The sequence below is a fragment of the Gopherus flavomarginatus genome, chromosome 8 (genome assembly GCF_025201925.1).
Source record: "Gopherus flavomarginatus isolate rGopFla2 chromosome 8, rGopFla2.mat.asm, whole genome shotgun sequence".
NCBI lineage: Eukaryota > Metazoa > Chordata > Testudines > Testudinidae > Gopherus > Gopherus flavomarginatus.
Genome location: NC_066624.1, coordinates 22,368,678 through 22,391,135, shown reverse-complemented (window position 1 = coordinate 22,391,135; position 22,458 = coordinate 22,368,678). Strand labels below are relative to the sequence as shown.

Genomic DNA, 22,458 nt, shown 5'->3' with positions numbered 1-22,458 from the left:
TGTAAGTGGGTGCAATTCCATTGAAGTGCAATTGTTTCCATGGGTGCACTGCCCTAGGATGCTTGGGATGATGAAAACATCCTGGCTTCTCTGGAACTCGGCCTTTTAGTTCTTGATTTGCGTAGATTAAAGGAGCAGTTACACTTCAAGGTGTCTCACGTTGCAGACTGCCATGGCTGGGATTTCCGGAGATGTATAAGAAGTGTTTTAGAACTTATGGTCCTTGAGATACCAGACCTTTAATAACAATGTGTTCAAATTATATTCTTCCTGTGCTTGTGGAATAGCATCCTGGCCTTGTGATCTAGTGTGTCTGTCCCTACCTGCCTACGCCAAGTCTGAATTTAGGCCTGAGCTTCTAAGTTATGTCTGAATTTCAACAGCATCCAAACTAGGATACTTTTCTTCCATCTCAAGAGTATGAATTAGGCACTGAAATAAATTCTCTATCTTTTTGTTTTTTTGTTTTTTAAGAAAAAAGTAGAGCTTGAAGGAGTATTTTCGCATTGTCTTGTTTTTTTCATTCAAACAGAACAGCCCTCACCCCACAGACTGAGCCAGGACATGGTGTTTATCCTTTAATTTCTTTTTGTGTGGATTTTGTCCTGCAGCTGAGAATGACCTGGGTTCAAAGACTCTGGAGGTACGCAGAGATGGCAGGAATGGTAGAAGTAGATGGAAGCCCCTGAAGCCTGGAGCTGAACAGCTGCTAGTTAATAAAGTAAGGCATTGTTTGAAATATATTTTTACCTGCTTTAGTGCTGGCATTTGTCTGGTGCGTACTTAGCCTTATAATCTGACAATATGCTTAAGTAAAAGCTTCCAGAATCCAGAACACAGTTTCTGTAGCAGCAGATTTTTTTTTTTGTAATTAGTGTGGATTATTTTATGGCAATATAAAGATTGTAGCATTAACCTTTTTTGCCCAGTTTAGTTCCCATCGGATATAAATCAAAGACTTTACAACCTAACACGGGGCCTGGGCCTTCCCTTCCTTTTGGCTGAATATTCCTCGCAGATGTGGGGAAACTGTAATTTCAAATTGTCTGTAGTTTTATTACCGTATATCCTTTGGATTCATTATTGTTGCTATCTCTGTGACATATTTGTGTCTGTTCTTTCCAAAGTGTTTTGCAAATACAGATGAAATCTGGATGCTTTTCCTTTTGACAGTGTAATCGCCAAACTCACTAGTGAAACCCACTGGGGTTGTGGGGACTAGGCTGGATCTTTGTCTTGGAGTTAGAAAGTTGTGGGCAAGCTATCAAAGAAAATCAGCAAAGAGCTGTGCCAGCATTCCCCGATCTGCATATCACCGCATCTCCAGGCTCAGAATTCTCTTGGTAGCTGCCTCATGCTATGTCTTTGCTTTCTGGAAGTCAGGTTCACTACATGATACTCTTTGTGACACTTAAAGGCAGCAAAGAGTCCTGTGGCACCTTATAGACTAACAGACGTATTGGAGCATGAGCTTTTGTGGGTGAATACCCAGTTCGTTGGACACTTTGTGACACTTGTCTTTCCTGAGCCTGGATCTGAGAGGAAGCCCTTCATTGGGAGCTGAAGATGGCCAGCACATCTCATGAGAGGATCTTGGTTTGCCTTAATCATGAGCCAGCTACATTGCTAATCCTCTATGTACTGTACATTGAATGATTTCCCAGCTGGTGTGAGGGGAGGAAGCTGCTTTTTACTGATCAGATGGGAGTCTCAGAAATAGCTTTAGGCAATATATAAGCAAATCAATTTAGTACCAGTATTAATCTGGTTCTTGCTTAGGTTTGCCATGGTGGGGAGTAGGGTAACTGGAGCTTTCCTCCACAAGCTTTCTGCTGTGTTCAGGCAGGATGCACTTCAATTGCTGTATTGCTGATTGTACTGTGTGTACTCTGATGTCTCACTGATTTCAGCATGATGCTCATGTGGATGACCACAGCAAAGAAGAGCTTTTGGAGAACAAGCCAAAAAAAAAAAGTTAATTTACCATTCTAAGGGCTTTCTTTTGCAGTGAGGTGAGCAAAGGATGGGCCAGCACCCATGAACACTGGATTTCCCAGGTGAGACCAAGGAGGGAATTACAGTACTGACCATTTACAAGGGACCCTGTTTTCATGATATTCCAGCCCAGATTTTGAGAGAGAGAGTGAGGGAGATGTTGACCTGTAGTGGCAGGGCCCAAAAAGAAGATAAAGCCACCATGTACTAGTATTTGCCTATAGAGTCACAGAAGCTTCGGGTACTAGTCTGAGCACCCCAGTTATGTCTGTTGTCACAACACATGAATTCTTCACACCCGGAAGTTCAGGTGTTTGGTAAATAGCTGAATACTTGAGTACTGATCCAAACTGACCTCATTTTCCCCACAGCTGCTGCCACTGCTGCCTCCCTGCTGTGTCTGTACAATTTTATTATGCCTTTACGTAATTGCCCTTCTGTATCTGATCAGCTGCCTTCATGAAACATGATCTTTAAAGAGGACCCTGCTGCTTAATGTCTGGTTTTCGTGATAGAAATGGTTCACTAGTGATAACTCGTGTTGACTACTCTGACTTCCTTGTTTTTAATGGGTTCTGCAGCTTTCACTGAACACATGTAGGGAAGGGTTATTGGCATTTAGGAGTCACTGTTAGCCTACAAAAGCTTATGCCCAAATAAATTTGTTAGTCTCTAAGGTGCCACCAGGACTCCTCATTGTTTTTGCTGATACAGACTAACACGGCTGCCACTCTGAAAACTGTTAGCTTTGTGCCTTGACTGCCACCTTCAATTACTTCTCTATTTAGCGGGCTGAAATATAATCCACAGAGAAGAATCACATTCATTTAACCAAGAGTCAGATCAAGATGGTCAGCCCTTAATTTCTGCTCACTTTCCTTGGGATTACAATCTCTTCCCAGAGGGGTAATTCCGTAAGGAGATCCTCCCACTTTGCTGGACAGCATATCTTTGGCATGAATTGGTTGCAGAATGTACATGGAGCTGAAAGTCTCTGCCAGGTAATGAATACACACAAATCAAGAACAGAAGCATGAGCTGGTAGTAAAAGCACAGAGATGGGCGTTGGGACACAGCTCTGTTCTATCCCTGACTCTACCATTAACTTACTTTGTGACTTTGGTCAAGTCACTTCACCTACCTGTGCCTCAACGTCCCTGTCTTTATAATTAGGATCACAAGGGTTTCCCACCTCGTGTGTATGTGTTATGTGGCTTAATTTGTTAAATCTGTAAAGGCTGGGAGGCTCAATTGAGGGACAAACTATTATTGTAATTGGAGGACCAAAAAACCTGAAAACTCTTTTCTTCCCAGAGTTTGTGGCTGTTTGGCCTGTCACAGAGGCAGCCACACAGCTCAGATCTAGATTAGAACTTCTTGTGCTGCCCAGAGTTGCTAGACTTGTTACAGAGGTGTGAAGATAAGCTCCCTGCCCCAAGGAATTTATAATCTAAATAATTTAGAAACCTGTTGTTTAGATTCAATGTTTTGGTGTGAGCGCCACTCTAATTATTGCAGCAAGCGGCACTAACCCAACCTGGTGGTGAGAGTTTTGTTACACCTTCCACCTAAAGCATGCAAAATATACACAGCTGTGAGATACACTAACTGCAAAGCTTTTGAACAAACCTAGGGCTGATTCATGGTCTCGATGCAAAACCCTGCAGTTTCAAATGATTTTCTTGCGGAATTTCCAGGTGTGAAAGTTACAGGATATGACCTTTATGGATATGGCTACTCTGTAATTAAAAACCTGCAGCTGGTCCATGACAGCTGACTCAGTCTCACGGGGCTCAGGCTGTGGGGCTGGTTCTTTGCAGTGTAAACTTATGGGCTGTCAGACTGATTCTGTGAGGTGAGAGGTGATTCCAGGCTGTCAGACTGATTCTGCGAGGTGGGAGGTGATTTTGGGCTGTCCGACTGATTCTGCGAGGTGGGAGGTGATTCTGCGAGGTCCGAGACCCTGGGCTGCAGCTCAACCCCAGAAGCTACGGTGTAGTGAAACAGGCTTGGAGCCCCACGAGCCTCAGTCAGCTGGCACAGGGCAGCCACGGGTTTTTAATTGCAGTGTAGACATAGAGGTTCACTGATTTTTTTAGTCATATAGGGCAAGTGAATCCAGCAGGTATCCTTGTCATTGTGTGGCCCAGTGTCATGACAGAGGAGGAATCCCCCACCCCCTTTGGGGGAAACGGGCTGGGAAATGCAGTGGAGGGAGCATGCTCAGATACCAGAGATACAGAAAGAGAGAACCCCCGTCTTGGTTATATTAAGTGATGCCCATCCCTTGGCTGACACATAAGTTAGCATTGATGGATTTTGGAGCAAACTGAACCTCTGTCAGTGAATTAGTGCCACTTGGGATGTGCCACTTGGTGATGTGCACACTGGACTCAAAACTGCAAGCTCCTAACAATTAGCCATCTTGATAAAATGAGCCAACACCAACAGAGCTATTGTCTGTGCTCTGGAGCCAGCCAACTGTTGAATAAAGAAGAGCAACAATATTTATGGGGAGTTGCTGATATAGATAGTGATATATTCTGTTGTATGATACTCAAGCCCTATCAGAGAACGCCATCAGCTGTATTATATGATATACAACATTACCATATTCAGGAGCTGGCTCTGAGTGATGCATGCCTGTGGTTGGCCAAGTTTAATAAATCAAACTTTCTTAACCTATTAAGAACAGCCCTGTATTTAGCAGCTTTGGTATTTGTCACTGTTGTGATAATACACATTCCTCCCGTGACACTGTGATTCTGTTGCTACAGTTCTCTCTCTAACTTACCATGGCACAGAAGGTTAGAGAGATTTACCAGGAAGCATTAGACTTCATTTTAAAAAATACCTCTTCTAAACATTACTATTAATTGTTCTTCAATAACATTTATAGGCTCTCATCAAAGATGAGGGCCCAATTCTGCTAGGCACTGTGCACACACACAAAAGAGAGTCTGTATCCCAAACAATCTGAGGAAACAGCCCTGTTTCTGGTAGGTAACTAGAGAGTCATGCCGAAAGTGGATTAAAATGAAAAACTCAGCACCCTGCCCCTAAACTTTCATCTCAAGTCATGCAAAAAACATTTCTGAGGTCCAGGAAAGCTTGGTTAAGAAGCTTTCCCATCCAGTTGAATGACATAAAGATGAGATTCTGGTACTGGAAAGGTTAATGGACCTTTAAACTTCCTTTTGATGAGCAAAGAGACCTGCCTGCCAGGGTCAGAAGCAGAAGTGCCAGAATATTATGCTCAGATAAATTTGTTAGTCTCTAAGGTGCCACAAGTACTCCTGGTTTTCTTTGAGAATATTGTGTTGTGAGAACTGCTAGCCCAAGAGATGCAGATAACTCAGAGAAACAACTTTGGAGTGCTAATCAGAACACCTTCTGAGATTTGCTCATCACTGCAATTAGGCAGCTTGTCACTTAGGCTTAGTTACAGGGAATAGCCAGGTGTGCAAAAGCTGATCAGGGTTTATAAATCAGATCCACTGAGTTAAAGGAGGCACGAGTGGGATTTACAAACACAGATCACAATGGCAGCATTTCAAAGCCTATCCATCTCTCATCTCCTGAGCTCAGAGCTGTAGGGCTGTAAAATCAAATCCTTGCTAGCTAGAAAATCTTGGCAAGATTTGTAAATCTGAGACAAGATTTGCAGAGTTTGGATATCTCTTGTCAATCCATTTTTTTGCAGCCACAGACCAAATGGATTGTTTAAAAAGTCAGGTTGCTCGAAAGGGTGGTAAATCAAAACCACTGGCCCAGTTCTGGAAGAAACTATGCCTAGTTTCCATGCTGCGAATGGAGGGAGAGCAAGTTAGAGAGCAAGAGGCCGGGTCAGTGTAGCATTGCCATTAGTAGCACCAGTGTTATCTTAATCTTTGGAGGAATTGGGGCAGTGCCAGAAAAATTAATGAATGTCACTACAGGCCATCGAAGGCACACTGCTGATAGTGAGAGGTGGCCCCGGGAATCCCAAGAGGCTGCTGTGTGCAAAGTGCAGGTTTTTGAAAATAGGGCTGCACTTCTCTGCATTTTAAAAACACTGAGTGTATTGTTTGGGCAGGGGAATGACCTCTCTTACCTCTGGGTTGTAAGCCAGTAAAGTGCTAAGTGCCTTGTCCAAAGCTGACTGAAGTCAGTGAACACGCTCCCATTCACAAGGCTGCCAAGTGTCACACGTGTGTCTGGCAACCTAACTGGATCCTTGTGCATCAGTAGGGATGCCCTTGTAGTTGCTACTCCCAGCAGCCAAGCAGCTTCCCCTCTTGCTGCTCCCTCTGTTGTGTCTGTGCAGGGAAAGAACAGGCAGAGGAGGCGGTGGCTGCTGGTGGGGACAGAAGATGAGTTGCGCCCCCCCCCCCGCTACTCCCTACCTAGCCTCAACCTTTCCCCAGAGCGCCCAGTACCCCTCCCCTCTCCCCCACACACTGCCGTGGCAAGGGGAATGTTTGTAAGGCTGGAATCACTCAGAACTCCAGGCTGGGGTAGGGAAGGCTTGTTGGGCTAGATCCACACAGGTATTTAGGTGGCTAAACCGCAGACTTAGGCACCTAAGTCTCAGTTTTAGGCTTCACTGCAATCCACAGAACTGCTGCCAAAGTCTGTAGGTGCCTAAATTCACTCAGTGCCAAACTGTCAGTGTAAAAGTTCCCTCGACACCTAGGGTTTTTGTGTTAGAGCATGTGCACTGCTGCCTCCTTCTAGGTGGCCAGACACCTATCTCCTGCTTAGCCTCGGAGCAATCCACGAACCGGGGGGAGAAGATAAGGTGGAAGAGTGCCTCTCTCACGTGTGGGGCCTGATCCGGTAGGTGTGCACGAGGCTGCCTAATGGTTCAGGTCCCATTTAAAATCTGGCCAGAGGAGTTGTTAGTAGCCATCTTATAATTCTTAGCCCTGTGGTTAGATCACTCAACTTGGATGTGGGAGACCCTACTCCTTCCTGTCAGCCTGTGATGCATCTTAATAAAAAGGATTAAAGCACAATCTTTTGTGCCAGGCAAAGCTGCAGTGTGAGTATTTAAGATGGAAATCTTGCATCTGCATTAGTGCCAGTTTCTTTCTTGTCCCCTGTGCTAGTAGCAGGGAGTATGCAGACCTGCTGCATAAAGGTGTTGAATAGTCACAAAGGCTTTGCTGTTCTCTGACAAGCAACCTACTTCTGGAGCAGGCAGGGGACTGTAATGGCAGTGATGGTGTACATGTGAGCCAGATCCCTTCTGTGAAGCAATCCCAGGCTCCCCAAAGTTAATTCTATACCAGCACATTTATGAGGAACAGGAAATTCAACCAAAGTGCTCTCTCCAGAAGAATGGAATGAAGGGAGGGTTGATCTGGGTTTTCTCCCAGTGACACCGTGCAGCCATAGCAAGGAGCTCTGCTTGGTATTCCACACCAGCTCTGTTGCTCTCTATTTTTATCTCCTAGTGCAGTGCTGAGTGAGCATTTAATTTTGTGGAGATATTTGCTGTTTACTGTTTGAAATGTGTCCCACACTGTATTTCTCTTGCCTTACTGATTTCAGGGGGAATAGATCATTAACTGCTGCATTTTGACATGGGAGCTGTAGTTAATCATGATGATTTTCAATCGCCTTCTGTCCATATGACTAGGCTGACAGAAAAGCATGGAGTCCCATGGATTTGTCTGTGCTAATTAGTTTAAATATCAGTGCACCAATGCACTCAGAGATTTATTTGTATGCGTGGAGGAAAGCCAGGAAAATGTATCCTCTCTAATCTCTCTCTTCCCTGGCTCTAAATATTCAATCATTTTGCAGCCAGGGAATGTCTGCTTTGTATATTTTTTCCCTGTGGTTGCTAAACCTATCATGAAGTACTATTTGCCACAGTTTTAAGACATTTGTATGGTTTCCCCAGTACCCTCTTTCTCATTCAACTCATTCTTTCTCATTCAACTCCAGGAGCTTCCTAAATATATCCGTGACTATACTTGCTTTCCAGTTCTGCAAGATGCATTTGTGTGCGCATACATGTAGTGTGCATAGCGTCGTGTGACATCAGATCGCACAGGAGGTGGAGCAGTCGTCAGTAAACCTAAATTGACGGACCTTGACATAACTAATACTCAACCCCATGAATGGTAAACTCGTTGGCTGCTGTTGGATGCCCACCATACATATGCCTGGGCAGAAAGCAGTTCTAAAATCCCTGGTGAGCAGTGAAACTGCAACCTTGTGCAGCCTGCTAGGGAACTGAGGGCTAATGCTTCCGATCCATGGTGGCATATGAACTGAGCAGAGTGCAAGATGCACTGTATGAACATACGTGGCTTGCCATGAACTTGCTCATCCCCAAACTAGCTGTGAATGGGCTACCCTTATCCTGAATTTACAAACTGGTGGCTGAGATGGATGCAATTCCAACTACACTACCTACTGATTGCTTCTACCAGCTGGACAATAGTGCCTGAATGTTTATCCTGCTCAGGGCATTTTGTCTCTCTTAAAAGTTATTTCTAACAGAGTGTTGGGTTTCCGCGTAGAGCAGTGATGGATGGCACTGGGGTGGAGCCTGGGCCTTGTCCGCTCGAGGGCTTCCACTAATGGCGTGCTGATGGAGCTGTCTCAGGCTACGTCCACACTACAAAATGATGTCGACCGAACTTATGTCGGCATACAGCCACCACAGTTACTAAATCGCGCGTGTGTGTGCGTGTGTGTGCGCTCGTGCAAGCTTGGCTCCTTGTGTCGGCGGTGCACGTCCTCACACAGAGTGCTTGTATCAATTGTATTGTCAGTGTGGGGCAGTGTAGTTAGGCTCCTGAAGGCCAACAACAGTTGACATAAGCAACTCAGTGTCTACACTGACTCTGTGTCAGCCTAACTACATTGACCATGACTCTACAGTGCTTGAGGAGGTGGTGTTACTGAATTGGCATAGAGAGGCACTGATGTTGGCAGAAGCCACATTTAAGTGAAGACACTTCTGCAGCAAGGTTGAGGCAAAGTAGCTTTCGTTGACCTAACTGTATAGTGTAGATCAGGCCTCAATGATAATGCAATGGTGGGAGAGTTCCCCAAAACCGCTAGGGATAGACAACAATCAAGTGAGTGGCTTGAAATGGAGAGGCAGTTGGTCTTGAACTGTGGATTCCTGGTTGTTCTGGACTGCAGAGAAGAGATATTTGCACTTCCATGCTTGAATCAAGAAGTTCTTGGCCTCCAGGTGATGGCCTTCATAATACTTTAGAAGGTTGTGTGCTCCCTGAGAAACTACAGTTGGAACTGCCTGCTGCCAGACCATAAGCACGTGGCTTATAGTGATCTTGCATAATCAGCCCTCATGTAGTTCAAAGCAGAATCTCCTTTCTCTCTGCTTCCCAAAATCTTACCTCTAGTATGAGAGCATTGTCCCTGCAGCTCCCACCTCCTGGAATGGCCTTTCTGGGCATCACCCACTTATTAGCACACAATCTCATCCAATTTCAGCTGAGAAAGGGTCTTTTCTTTCTCACTTACACCTCTTGGTTTCTCTTTGCTTGTGCTGTAATTCATTTAACTCTGTCACTGGGTTGTTTCGCTCTGGGATATGGTTTGTATGAAAGAGGCTATATCATATATAAACCCTGCTGGCACTTTGCTTGGCAGCAATGTATGCTCTGTGTGCTTTGCGCTTTCCCAGCACACGGTTATTGGTAAACCAAACTCTGCATTAGGTGTAGCATGAAAAATCTCTGTGTAAACATTCTGACAAATGCTCTTGTAGTACTAAGCAACAGCTATTTTGGTAGCTCAAGGCCATGGTAATTACACCTGGGTTTAACTAAAGAGAGAATTCAATTTGAGGGGATAGGCGAAATTACAAATATTCACAAGTCACAGCCTCAGAGTCCTTTCTGCTATGGCTGTTAAGATTCTGAGATCTCTCAAATCCTGCAGAAGCCAGTGGTAACTACGTCTGTAAAATACATCATGGGATTAGGCACTGTGACCAAAAGACATCATAGTGAGCTGTTTAGAATATGCATATATGCACACCAGTGTCCTCTGGTGGATGGAATCTGTATTGCTTAATGGTGTGTCATAGGCCTGATAACTAAGGGAGATCCTCCTTTGGCTTTAGTGGTAGACACCTGTGGTGATAATTGGGTCAACAAATTGACCCTAATTGTGAGCTCAGTTATAAAAAGTATATAAAAGTTTTATAAGATGTTACAATAACCTACAATAACAGATGCTGATGGAAAGTAGGTCATGTTGCTTTCAATAATGAATGTTATAAACAGGTGAAAGAGGACCAGACAAAATTAGTCTAAACCAAAAGGCCATGTTGATAGTTCTTGAATCATATGTTGAAATCATGCTTGGTAAAAACAGAAGCTATAGAACTGGAAATTAATGAACCAAAATTGCTTTGTCAGATATTAGGCCTAACTGGTGGATGCAATAATTAGGGGATGGGCTATGCCAGCCGTCATCCCTTTGTGGGTCCTTGAAGAAAGAGGCTTTGGGTGGAGACTATGAAAGAACAGACAGAAGCTTCAGCGCGAGCTTCACCAGCATGGCTGCCACCTGCACTGTTTGCTGGGAACAATAGCTCCAGCCCAGCTTAGCTAGCTTCCTCTCTTTTATCCAAAAGACAGTTATTGCCATCTTTGGTACCACCTAAGAGACTGTCAAATCAAGGTGGCTGAGGGGGGTTGTTCCTTCTAAAACTCTCTCCAGGGAAAGGGAAAGGGTATAAGAGATACTGTTAAAATGAAAGCCTGACTTTCCACTTTCTACTTCAAATGTTTAACTGTTTTTCTTTCACTTTGGCATCTTTAGTAAAAGGTTAAAAGGATTTTTTAATGATGTGATTGCCATAGTTCTAAGCAGGCTGAGGTCTTTGTATACCAAACCCTGAGCCTTGTTTAACATTGTTTAATGTTGGACACTGACAGGGTTATAAAAACAAGGGGTCCGGTGGCACCTTAAAGACTAACAGATTTATTTGGATATAAATAAATCTGTTAGTTTTTAAGGTGCCACCAGACTCCTTGTTGTTTTTGTGGATACAGACTAACACGGCTACCCCTGACACTTAACTGGGTTATATTAACCTGTTTGGGCCCCTCTATTCCATCAAAATTAATACAATGGGTCTATCTCTTTTTGGAGCAGAAGGACCTAGGTCTGTCCCTGCTGTTGTACTGAAGCTCTGAGGGGACATAGTATGCAGCACAGTGATAAGAACCAGGGCCAGATTAACCTTTTGTGGGCCCGGCGCCAAACATATTTGTGGGCCCCTATGGGGACAATGGAGCATGGTGTGGGGTGGGGTCGGTCCCTGGAGCAAGGTTCCGGCCAGGGGCATGGCATGGCAAGGGCAGCCCCACTCCACCCAGCCCAGTGCGAGGGCACTATTTACAAACTGGCAGTTGCCAGGCGCGCAGTGGTCCGCCCGGCCCTGTGCTGCCAGCATGCCCCATGCCACGCCACACATCTTCCCCACCCAACACTGGAACATTCCCCTCCAACTCACACTGCTTCCCTATGGCCAGAGGCTCCCCCCCACACACACACTTCTTCCCTATGGCCAGAGCCCCCCCTCACACACACACTGCTTCCCTATGGCCAGAGCCCCCCCAGACTCACTGTGCCCAGTGGCCCCCTCAAACCCTGCCACAAATGCACAGTTTCCTGCACACCACCACCCCTGCCCAGTGCCCCACACAACTGTCCAGCACCCCACAAAGAACCCTCACTCCCTAGTGCCCCAACACACAGAGATCCTCCCCGCTTTCCTCACAGCCCAGCACCTCTCCCCACAGGCCCTCCAGAGACCCACTCCCCCAAGGTCTGCCACCCAGCCGCACTCACTGGCCCTCTGGGAGGCAACTGTCTGCTGGGCTGAGCCAGCAGTGCAGCCAGGGCTGGTCCCAGAGCAGGGAGTCGCCCCGGCCCCATGGGAGTTGTGTGATCAGCCGGGCTCCCTCAGGACCCACTTGCTTAGAGGGGCCCAGCCAAGCCCCCCACACTGCTCTTCTCCCACAAAACTGACCAAGCCTGGCCAGGCTTCTGCACCAGTCCCAGGTGGCTCAGCTCCAGGGAGATAGGTGGGGCCCCACAGGTGGTGGGAAGCAGAGACTGCCCAGAGTCAGAGGTGCACTGAGGTCTGGCCAGGAGGCAGAGAGAAGCCAGAGAGTGAGGCCAGGAGGTGGAGAGGTACCCTCAGCTGACTGGTAGACAGGCTGAAAGGAGCAAGTGGGTTGGCAGGATCTCAGGGCATAGTGCAAGCAGAGCAGGATGGGGTCCGTTCTGAGCATGGCTCCATAACACCACTGGCGCCATTGTAAAACTGGCACTGATAAGACCAAGGATTTGTTAAGGTGCTTCCTCTTGAGGGGAGGTTTTGTAACCATCCCCTCACACCTCCGCCAAACCCGATGAAATTCATCTGACTTGAAGGATCTATTACAGACTAAAAACTCAGGTCAGGTTTGACAAATGTCAGGAATGTGGTCCAAAGCTTAAAGGATCTCTAGCTGGAACCGTGGCACAAAGCCTGTGAAAACCTGTTGTTTCACCAGGTGAGAATTAGCAGTTCTGGCTACGTTTCGCTCTGAAGCTGAAATTGTGACTTGGGTTGAGTGCTCACCCCACACAATGTCCATGCTTTGCACAGTTCTAACTGGAACCAGGGGATAATGCCAGAGATGTATAATGTGGCTTTACAGCAGGATTGGCCTTGGCCTATCAACTATGTATTGTCAAGTATTTAAAGGCTGTTAACCCTGCAGAAGGAGGGCTTATAAAGATCAATATGACGAAACGGCAAAGGAAAACTTGGAATGAATATCAGGAAAACTTTCCTTTATGGTAAAATCAAACAGCCTGAAATAATCTCCTAAATGAAGCAATGACAGTTCCACTTCCCTGAGTTATAAATGAACAGGCAACAGTCCTCCTGTTATCACCCAAGGATGGAATAATTCCCCAATTAATTAATTAATTAACACCTTGCAGAGTGTTAATGGCCTACTTCATTTATAATAGTCCCTTGCAACACGTGTTAACTGTTTTGTTGAACAGTCTGTTCCACCCTGTATGTAGCTGTGATACGGTGGGTACTTTTCCCAGACCTGGAGAATAACTCTGGGGAGCTGGAAAGCTTGTCTGTCTCACCAACAGAAGTTGGTCCAATAAAAGATATTACCTCACCCACCCTGTATCTCTCTTAATTCCTCCACTGGTCTTTTCCCATCAATAATTTCTAGGAGTCTGTATTGTTGTGTTGTCCAAAAATCTTTGGAGTCATCAGGATTGTTAGAGACTAAATAATGGCCTGTTGCAATCCAGTGCCATCCTTTAGCTTTTGTCAGCAGCGAATATCACCTGGGCACCTTAATCATGATGCAAGAAAATGCTTCCAGTCAGCTTTGTTGACAGGAGTTGTGAGGATGTAAGGGAAAGCAAAACCGTTTCAAGCTGTCATGCTGCATTAATGTCCATTGGCTCAAACAGCTCCAGGGAGATGAGTTCAGAAAGGAGCCGCAGAAGCAAGCAGGAAGAACCAATTGGTAGGCAGCTGTCATAATTGCCTACCAAAGGAGGGACTTATTGGTGGGGAGGAAGGGTGATGTGATTGGGCCAGTGATGTGACTGGGTCTCTGGATTTGAGTCTTGGATAAATTCCTGAATATTCTTCCTCTTCATTACCCTGCAATACCCAGCCATCATAGATTGATGATTTCTGTTCATCTTGGGTGAAACTCCCCCCGTCTTCCCAGCACCAGTACAAGGCCTAGGCACTACTGAAGACCTATTCTGAAAGGTTTTGATGGGACTTAAGTGGTACCTAGGCCTTGAGCTGCTCCTTGCTCAAGAGTGAATTTCACCCCATTGAGGAAAATGTGGGGATGGGCAAGTAGTATGGTGCTGTCTATTCCTGATAAAACATGTTTATGAAAATCTACATGGGAATTCAGTGTGGCCCTTGAGCATCTGGTGACTTGTTGCTTTGCTTGATGTCACCAAACTGTGGGCACCCTGCAGATGAAATTCTCTGCTGCTCTCTCTGATTTGGTAAGCGATCAAGAAGAGATCAAGCAAAACAATTAGTGAGAGTTGAAATAATACCCAAGTCAAATGCAGGTTTGTGCTTGGGGAGGCATAGAGACCTGGATGCCAAGCGAAGTAGGTTCCCAGAAAACAAAGATCGCCTTAGTACTAAATGATTCCCCTTTCCTTCTCACAAAAACCTTCTGGAGCCAACAGCAAATAATCTTAATCAATATTCTCTGCATTTTGAATATCGTTTTGCTCTTTGTTGATTTAAATATAAACTTTCAGGTGACTTCATCCTTCGAATGGGGAATAAGCAGGCCCCCATTGAGATGAGGTTGAAGTATGTGGCTGGCTTCTGATAGGGACTTGACATGCTACAAATGTACTTAATCTCTGACATATTTGTGTGGGAAGGTGGCAAGCTGAAGTCAGTGCAAGCATAATGATGGGAAATGACTGAACTGAATAGCAAGCAGTGTTGCTTCAGATATGTTCCCAGTGATGGCTGGACGACTGGTTGTCTCTCTGTAACTGTTCTTTACTTAGGCAGACTAGAGCTAGACGACACCCTCACTTGTTCCAGCAATGCAAATAAATAAATAAAATGAAAAATTGAGCTGTGAATGTGGCTGACAATTCACTGATCTATTGATAGTCTGTTCCCTGCTACTCCAGCCACTAGCTGCTATGCCAACCTGAAATGTTAAGTGCCTTTTCCAAATGAATTCCTGACCTCTTGGCTAGCTATTCTTTGCAGTGAGGAGTTGGGAACCATCTTGAGTCTTCTATGCCAGGGGTTGGAAACATTTAAAAATTTAGAAATGGCTGCTTGGGGCCAACCAAAACTTTTTTAAGATTTCCCACTGGAAGAGACCTGGTCAGCTCTGTCGTCTGTGGTAACGAAAATGGTGCCGTTGATGGCACTGAACAGAAATGGGAGAATGCCAAAGAAAAATGCTTGTGTTATGGATTTGCCATGGGCTCCCAGATAGTCAAATATAAGGACTGTTGGCTAGCTGACTTCAGCTCTCCTGATGATATAGGAAAGCTGGTCCCAGGCAAGAGAAGGCTTTCAAATCCACATCAACACCCTGAACTACAGCGAAAATGATTAAGAAGCAGGTGTGTTCTTTGGAGAGCTAGCACACTAATGCTCTCTCCCTCAGAACTACTGAGCAGTATGTCACTGTGTAGTTTTCCCTGTAATTGCATAATGTGGGTACTAGAAGCCTAATTCCCTAGCTGCTACACTACAGTGTAATCAAATGACCAAAATTGTAAGTAAAAAGCATGAGTGCACGATGCAGTGTAAGATCAAAGCACTTCCAGAACCTTCTTCTATCAACTGACAGTCTAACACTTAGAGCAGTTAGTTCTTTCTTGGCGTGGAATTAATCCCTGCCTTGTGCATCTCTGGAGACCCTCCTGCCTACTGACAGTGAATTTGATAAGGGGCCTTGCGGACATGACATTAGCTGGTAGCATTCTTGAATCCTCTGACTATGCCATGTCACTAAAGCCTAAGCATGAACTGAAGTGAAACCTTGATGAGTCCTTTTAATTGTGTGTGCAGGGGATAGGTGGAGGTGGGCAGGCAGGAGGGAGGAAAAAAGAGGTGGAACATCTCAAGAACGGAGCAGTGAATCTCTTTGTACCCAATCTCCTTTTCACACTCTCCATGACAGTAGGAACAAAGACCTCATCTGATGGAATGAGCAACAGGTAGGGTATGTCTATACGTAAACCACTAAAGCGGTACAGCTGCTGTGCTGAGCTGTGGTAGCACTTCAGTGTAGATGCTATCTGTGCCAATGGGAGGGGTATTCTTGTTGGCATAAGTAATCCACCTCCCTGAGAGGCAGCAGCTAGGTCGACAGAATTGTGCCATTGATTTAGCGCTGTTTACACTGGGGGTTAGGTTGTCATTGCTTCATCTCTCCAAGTAGGTGTCCATTTTTCACATCTCTAAGAGACGTAGCTCTGCCGATGCAAATTCCCAGTATGGAACAGATTTAGCATCAAGAGAAGAAATGTTGCTTGATATGACTAGGGGAATTCTCTGCCACAGGACCTAGTTATGTGAAGTCACCGGGCTTGGCTTGAAAAAGAACAAAATAACGTGATAAACAGTAATAACTCAGGCCCAGTTCATTATGCCCTTATTCACACCGTGCTCTCACTGAAGCCCAAGCTTTGGGTAAGGACTGAGTAAGAACATGAACTTTTAGCCCATTTTTCATTAAGGATGCACTGAGATAAAGGTAGCTAATGCTCATGCCTTGGGCATAAATGGATGGTCCTAGGGTCAGGAAGCAATTTTTCCCTCCCAACCTCCAGTATTTCACATTTGTGAAGTTGCTTGGGAGAAGGAGTGGTTCACCTTCCCCTGCTGTGTCTGGTGTTGGCTGCTGCTGGGCTAAATAGACCAATGGTCTGATCCACTTAGACACCTCTGGTGTCCCCCCCACCTCTTTCTAGCTCCATTCTTTATCTCTTCTGCACTGCCTCGCTTTAATCTTTGTGCTGGAAAAATACTAGGAATTGCTTGGAGGTCTATACTTCAGCTGCCAGGTTTGAGTGTTGAGAGAGCCATCCACGCAAACACGGTCTCTTCCATTTCATGTGACAATTCTTTGTCGCAAAGTCTTTAGTGGACAGTGATGAATTTCCCATTGCTGTGGATGGTGTTTTAAGGCTGATGTGGGTTGTTGGAAGGGAGATGGGGTTCGGATTGGACCAGGCTCCAGCACATAAGTGTTTGCTGTGTGAAGCGATCACCTTGCTGGAGATTTTTCTGATGCTTCCTTTAGCAAAAACAGAGCTAAAAAAAATAATAAAAAAAATCCTCACAACCCCATTGATAATCAGTGATGTGCCACTGTCTTACATCTTGCTACAGTTTGTTACAAGCCACTTTGCAGAGAGCTTAATTTTTTTTCTGCTGTAGGCTAGAAGGGGAGTTGAACTTTATAAGGAGTCAGACATTTTCCAGCTATTATTTTGCAACTTATTAGAGCGGCAGATCAGGAGGTGGGAACCCAGTTATGCAAAGAAACGCACGTCACTCCTGCACAGAAATAGCTACAGTATATGTGCACTAAAGTGGAAACGAAGGCCTTTGATACACATGCAGCAAACAGCTAGAGGAGGGAGGAGAAGGGGGCTGCAATGTTTTGTTCAAAGCCTCTCAGGAGATAGTTAGAGAATGCATTCTTTCTGGAAATGAGCAGAGTGTTACCGCTTAGCAATTCGACAGTGTAGGAGTTGTTATTGTCTTTCTTAGGGGAAAAAAGGGGACCAGGTTTTTGACAGAGATGATGCATTGTTCTCTGGTGCTAATCTTTTTAGACAACTGTTTTCCACATGGTGTATGTAGAAATAACTGCTTGCTTTCTTTACCTGTTTTTTTTCTCTCCCCCCTTCTCTTTGTCAGTCAATCGCCAGGCCAATGCAGGGTTGTTCCCTAATACACGGTCGAGTCTAGTTCTCAAAGTCCCAAGTGACAAGGCTCTTGCCCCTTCCCTTGGGAGACTATTCCACAACTCACGGTCATGAAGCGGTTTGTGATATTCACCTTACATTTTTTTCTTTTAGTTTCATCTCAGCCCGCCTAGTTCTACGTCTGCCTCAACCTAAATAGTTTTGTGAGAGAAAGCTGCCATCACTCTGCAATGAATCTATTCATTTTGTACAGACAATTTAGTTGTTAGCTATACATGTGTGTGCAACGGCAGAGATAGAACCTTCCCTCCTTATTAACCCTTATGTTAGGATCTTTAACTCAAGGAAATCTTTGTTATTTATACATTATTACATTAATATATCTTTAATAATTACTTGCAGTACATTGTTCAACCATTGAATGACTTTGTGCACTGCACATAGTTCCAGGTCAAGGTGTGGTGGTTACAGGTAAACAGAAGAAACAGAGCTGGAACTTGAGCTGTGGGGAACTGCTGTTCGTGTCTGTTGTCCTTTCTTTAATAAATGTCTTCTGCTTAAAAGGACCTGCTATTCCCTATGCCATGATACTCTTTAAGGTCCAGCCAATAGAGGGTGACCTAACCCTACAAAGCTGCGCAAGTGTGTGACATCTGATGCAGTAGAGGGAATACTGGTTCAGAGGTTCAGAACATTTGGAGAAGACTGACTTACGTAGCCAGATTTTGAGCCCCTATTGGAATAGCCTATCTTTTTTAAGATATCCTCCCCTACCCTCACTTATGAAATTAGCATCTACAAAAAATCCCCACATCAAAAGCTGACTATTCCCAGACAGCCTTGGACACGTATAAATGTTTGGTGATGAATGAATCTCCTAGATATTAAGAGGTCATTGAACGCTACAAAACCAAGCCTTTTGCAAATAGGATTTCTAGCTATTGTGATGTCTGGGCTGTGCCAGTGGGAACACTGCGGTTTTCCCAAATAGCTGACCCCAGCTGAAAATCAGCATGCAAAACTACACAGAGAAAGGGGAGATTAGTGCTGATTTATTGGCCTGTCAATTAAATGAGAGCACCAAGATTCTCGCCGCACGGCTGAGAGATAAATAACATGATGACAGTGAAGATCAGCCATATCACTATGTCTTAAATGCAACTGTTCACTTCTATACATTTTGTATTAATTAAAATATTCTTACATCCTGCACACTTCAACATCAATTTCAAAATTATTTTGAACCATGGCCAGGGGACTACATTGTTACAACATCTACTTTCCTTCCATCTATTAGCAGGAAGAGGCTAATTGAGAAAATCGCAGGCAGATTTAATTGGGGACAGAGGGAAGTCGTGGGGCGAGGGGAGGGTATGGAGGGTAGGCGAGATTCAGAACACAAAACTTGTCAGAAGTGTGATGGTAGGTAACTATTGCTTGACACTGGAAGACTGAGCTGAATGAAGGTTTTCTTTTTTTTAGGGAGCCTTGAATCTGCTGCAGTTAAAGCATTAACCAGTAATTGGTTGTGTCGCAAAAGGAGTTTCCACCGTAACTTTATATAACAGGCTGCATACAGATTGACATCAGCACAGGTTCCCTGCATGCCACAGGGTGTGTTACCAGCTGTGGCCATTTACAATGTTTGTAAGGAAAGCAGGGTGACGGTTGTCTCTTGAGCTTGGATTTGGGGAGGCTGGAAGGGTTCTGTGAAATCCCAGTGCCTCACATTGCCCTGGGAGAGAATAAGAATGAACAAAATTAAAGTTTCAAGGAGGTTCTGTTGAAAATGTGCATTAAAAACCCTTCCTCCTGCCATCACCTTTTTTGAGGTGGAGGCTACTTTGCAGCTCCCTGCCTTGGTTTCCCCTTTTCAGACCTGCACCCTACCAGTCCAAAGATAATTTAGAGCATTCCCTTTCTGGGATCCCATTTATTTAGTACTTACACGGTCTAGCTCTCCAGGCCCCAATCTCAGTCTCTTTCTCTCCCCTCCCTTAGGAAGTCCCCAGTCCTCCCTCTCATAGTGAGGTTCCAATTCAAGTTCTCTCTCTCTCTTCCATCAGGAGTTTGGCCCTCCTGATTCCCTGGGTGAACTTGGGTGAGACTTCTCACTTCTTTCTGCCTCAGTCTTCCCATCTGTAAAAGAGGGGTCATAATGCTTAGCTGCCTAATAGGGTGGTTGTGAGGTTTAATTTGTTAATGTTGGTGAAGCACTTGTGAGTTTCTCAGATGCAAGAAGCTGAAGATTTGCAAAGTGTTTAATTTTGTTTTGTGTATTGGCCTCTGAGATTGTGTTGTCCAGCAGAAGATGTGGGACAGTTTGGTCTAGTTGTAGTGATTTCTTGGCTTGAGAAAGACAGACAGGGAAATTGAAGTGTCCTGTCATGTTACATAAAATACAGCAGAGTGCGCTAGTATTATTATACAGAATGAACCATAGATTTGATCGCTGGCATCCCAGCATCACAGGAAGTAGGATGCTCAGGGTTAATGGATAGACAGGAGCTGATGAAAGTTGTGTCTGTGGAATTAGTCTGTGCCTCAGGCCACGTCCAGACTAGGAATTAAAATCGATTTTAGATACGCAACTTCAGCTACGTGAATAACGTAGCTGAAGTCGAATTTCTAAAATCGAGGTACTCACCAGTCTGGACGGCGCGGCATCGATGTCCGCGGCTCTCCGCGTCGATTCCGGAACTCCGTTCGGATTGATGGAGTTCCGGAATCGATGTAAGCGCGCTCGGGGATCGATACACCGCGTCCAGACTAGACGCGATATATCGATCCCCGAGCAATCGATTTTAACCCGCCGATGCCGCGGGTTAGTCTGGACGAGGGCTCAGACTGAACCTTCCTCTATTCCTAGAGGGGAGGATAGGATGGATCATGTCTGGCTAAAACTGTAGATGTTTTTTGTAGTTGGTCTATTTCCCAGGCTCTGACATTGCCTGTGGCTTCCAGGGAGAGTAGCATGTGCTAGAGAGGAATCAGCCCAGTGGCATGTGTCTCCCAGCAAAATAGTCCAAGCTAGAGGTGATAATGATATTATCAAGTAACGCCCAGAGGACCCACTCAGGATTCAGGCTCTGATGTGGTCAGCACTGCATAAACGGTATGGAGCAATCACAAGCCAAATCAACAAGACAAATGGTACCAGGCGGACAATATATAAACAAAAGAGTTAAAGTCAAAAATTCATTTTTTGTTATTGATTTCCCCAAACCATCCTGTCACCGATATTGTCAGACTCAAGCATTCGGAAATCACAAGTCTGGCTTAGAAATCCACAAGGTTTTAAAGAATTGTGGGGTTTTAGTTGCCTACTGTTTTTGGAGCCTCTAGCAGGTACCTATTTTCAAACTTTCCTCTCCAATTATCCTGGCTAGAAAAGTTTTCAGCTTTCCTTTAAAAAAACATAATTATCACATGACTCCAGGAGCTGGGGTTTTCAGAAATACATCAAATATCACAAGACTTGAGGTAAAATTGCAAGAGTTGGCAACACTGCTTTGCTCTCTCATGTCCAGGTGCCCCAGCCAACTTGCTCTGCCACTACTGACCCAAATTGCCATCCTTTTTTATCCTGCATACCGCACAGCGGTAGCTACTGGCTTCTGTGTAGGTGGTGTATAAGTGTCAGAAGGTATTCCCCTCCTCCCCCCATCACTACAGCTGGTTTGGTAGGAAGCCTCTGGCTCTTGGAAGGGGGCTCCTGCTTGATGCCATTGCCGTAACAGAGGAGAGTTGGGGCAATATCTGGGTTCCAAGAAGTTGAGTCCAAGTGCACTCTAGCTGCTCTGCCTAGGACTCAGCTCCTTTCCCAGCTACCCTCTTCTGTCACTCATAGAAATTAGAAAAGAGGCCTGCTTTCATTCCATCTGGGCCATCTCCCCAGGGGGCAGTGCAGCTTGGTTCCCTGCTGGATGTTTCCTAGTTTTAAATGTCCCTTACAATGGGGCTTCCACCATTCCCTTGGGAGAATCTTCCATAGTCCCAGATCAGCTGGTCAGGTAGCTTTTTTTCTGAAGCAAAGCCTACATTTTCCCTTTTTTATCTTCATCCCCCTTTACTCCTGTTTTATACCACTGCCTGGCACCCTAGATAATTCCTCTCTCTCCTTTCTGCTCCTTGTAGGCCCTTATCCAGTCCTGCCATTCTAGTAATTGCTTAACCAGGCTATAAATATTTAGTTCTCTCCTCCTCCAAAGACAGGCCATGCTGCCCCTTCATTTTTTTTCTGTTAATTTCCTTCAGTCTCTCTCAATTGGTGCTGGTAAGCAGGTGCCTAGGATTGTACCTCATTTTGCTCCCAGGTGAGCTATCCTTTGTGGTGCTTCAGCCTCCCTGTCCCAAGACTCGCTGCCTCTGTGCATGCAACCCAAATTCACATTTTGCTGCCATCTTGTACTGTAACTTTGTTTCTAGTTTGCCAGTCCACCACCACTCAGGTTTCTTTTTACCATTACGGCTTTTTAGGATTCTCTCTGCCATTGCATATGTGTTCTGGCTTATGTTTCCCCTAACATGTTAGCTTGCATTTTCCCCAAGATGAATCTCTCGGTTGGATTTCCCTTGTAAAGCCCACCTGAGGGACTGCTGCAGGTACAACATCTTGTGCTGGAACAGAATGTACCCAAAAGAGTCCTCAAGGAAGTGGCTTGGTGAACTGCGACAGGTAGTCTGACATCAGAGGATAGAAAACGTCTCATAAGCTCCAGCATCTTTATTCTTAATGTGCATGAGAGGGAGAGAGAGAGGCAATATATATATATAGTGCCAAATCTAAGTTAAGAAGCTTGTTCAATTTTTAAACAGTTACATAAAACCATCAAAGTCTGACAGCATGAAAATGCAAGTTTGTTCAAAAAAAGGAAAAAAGCTGAAATGAAAAGCTAATTCCCCCAGGCTTACACCTAATACGGGCTTCAAATCAGAGTAAACCCTCCTTCCTGCTCTCTTTTTCTTCCTTGATAAAAGGCTTCATGTTGTCACATAGGC

General features: G+C 45.0%; 1 protein-coding gene across 1 annotated transcript in view; it reads left to right on the top strand.

The window, feature by feature from the left end:
* The window catches only part of ARHGEF9 (Cdc42 guanine nucleotide exchange factor 9), a 317,600-nt gene that overhangs the window by 56,273 nt on the left and 238,869 nt on the right, over nt 1–22,458 (top strand). The window contains exon 4 of the mRNA XM_050964604.1: nt 612–721. Within this exon, the coding sequence (XP_050820561.1) occupies nt 612–721 (110 nt within the window). The remainder of the gene's footprint in view (nt 1–611; nt 722–22,458) is intronic.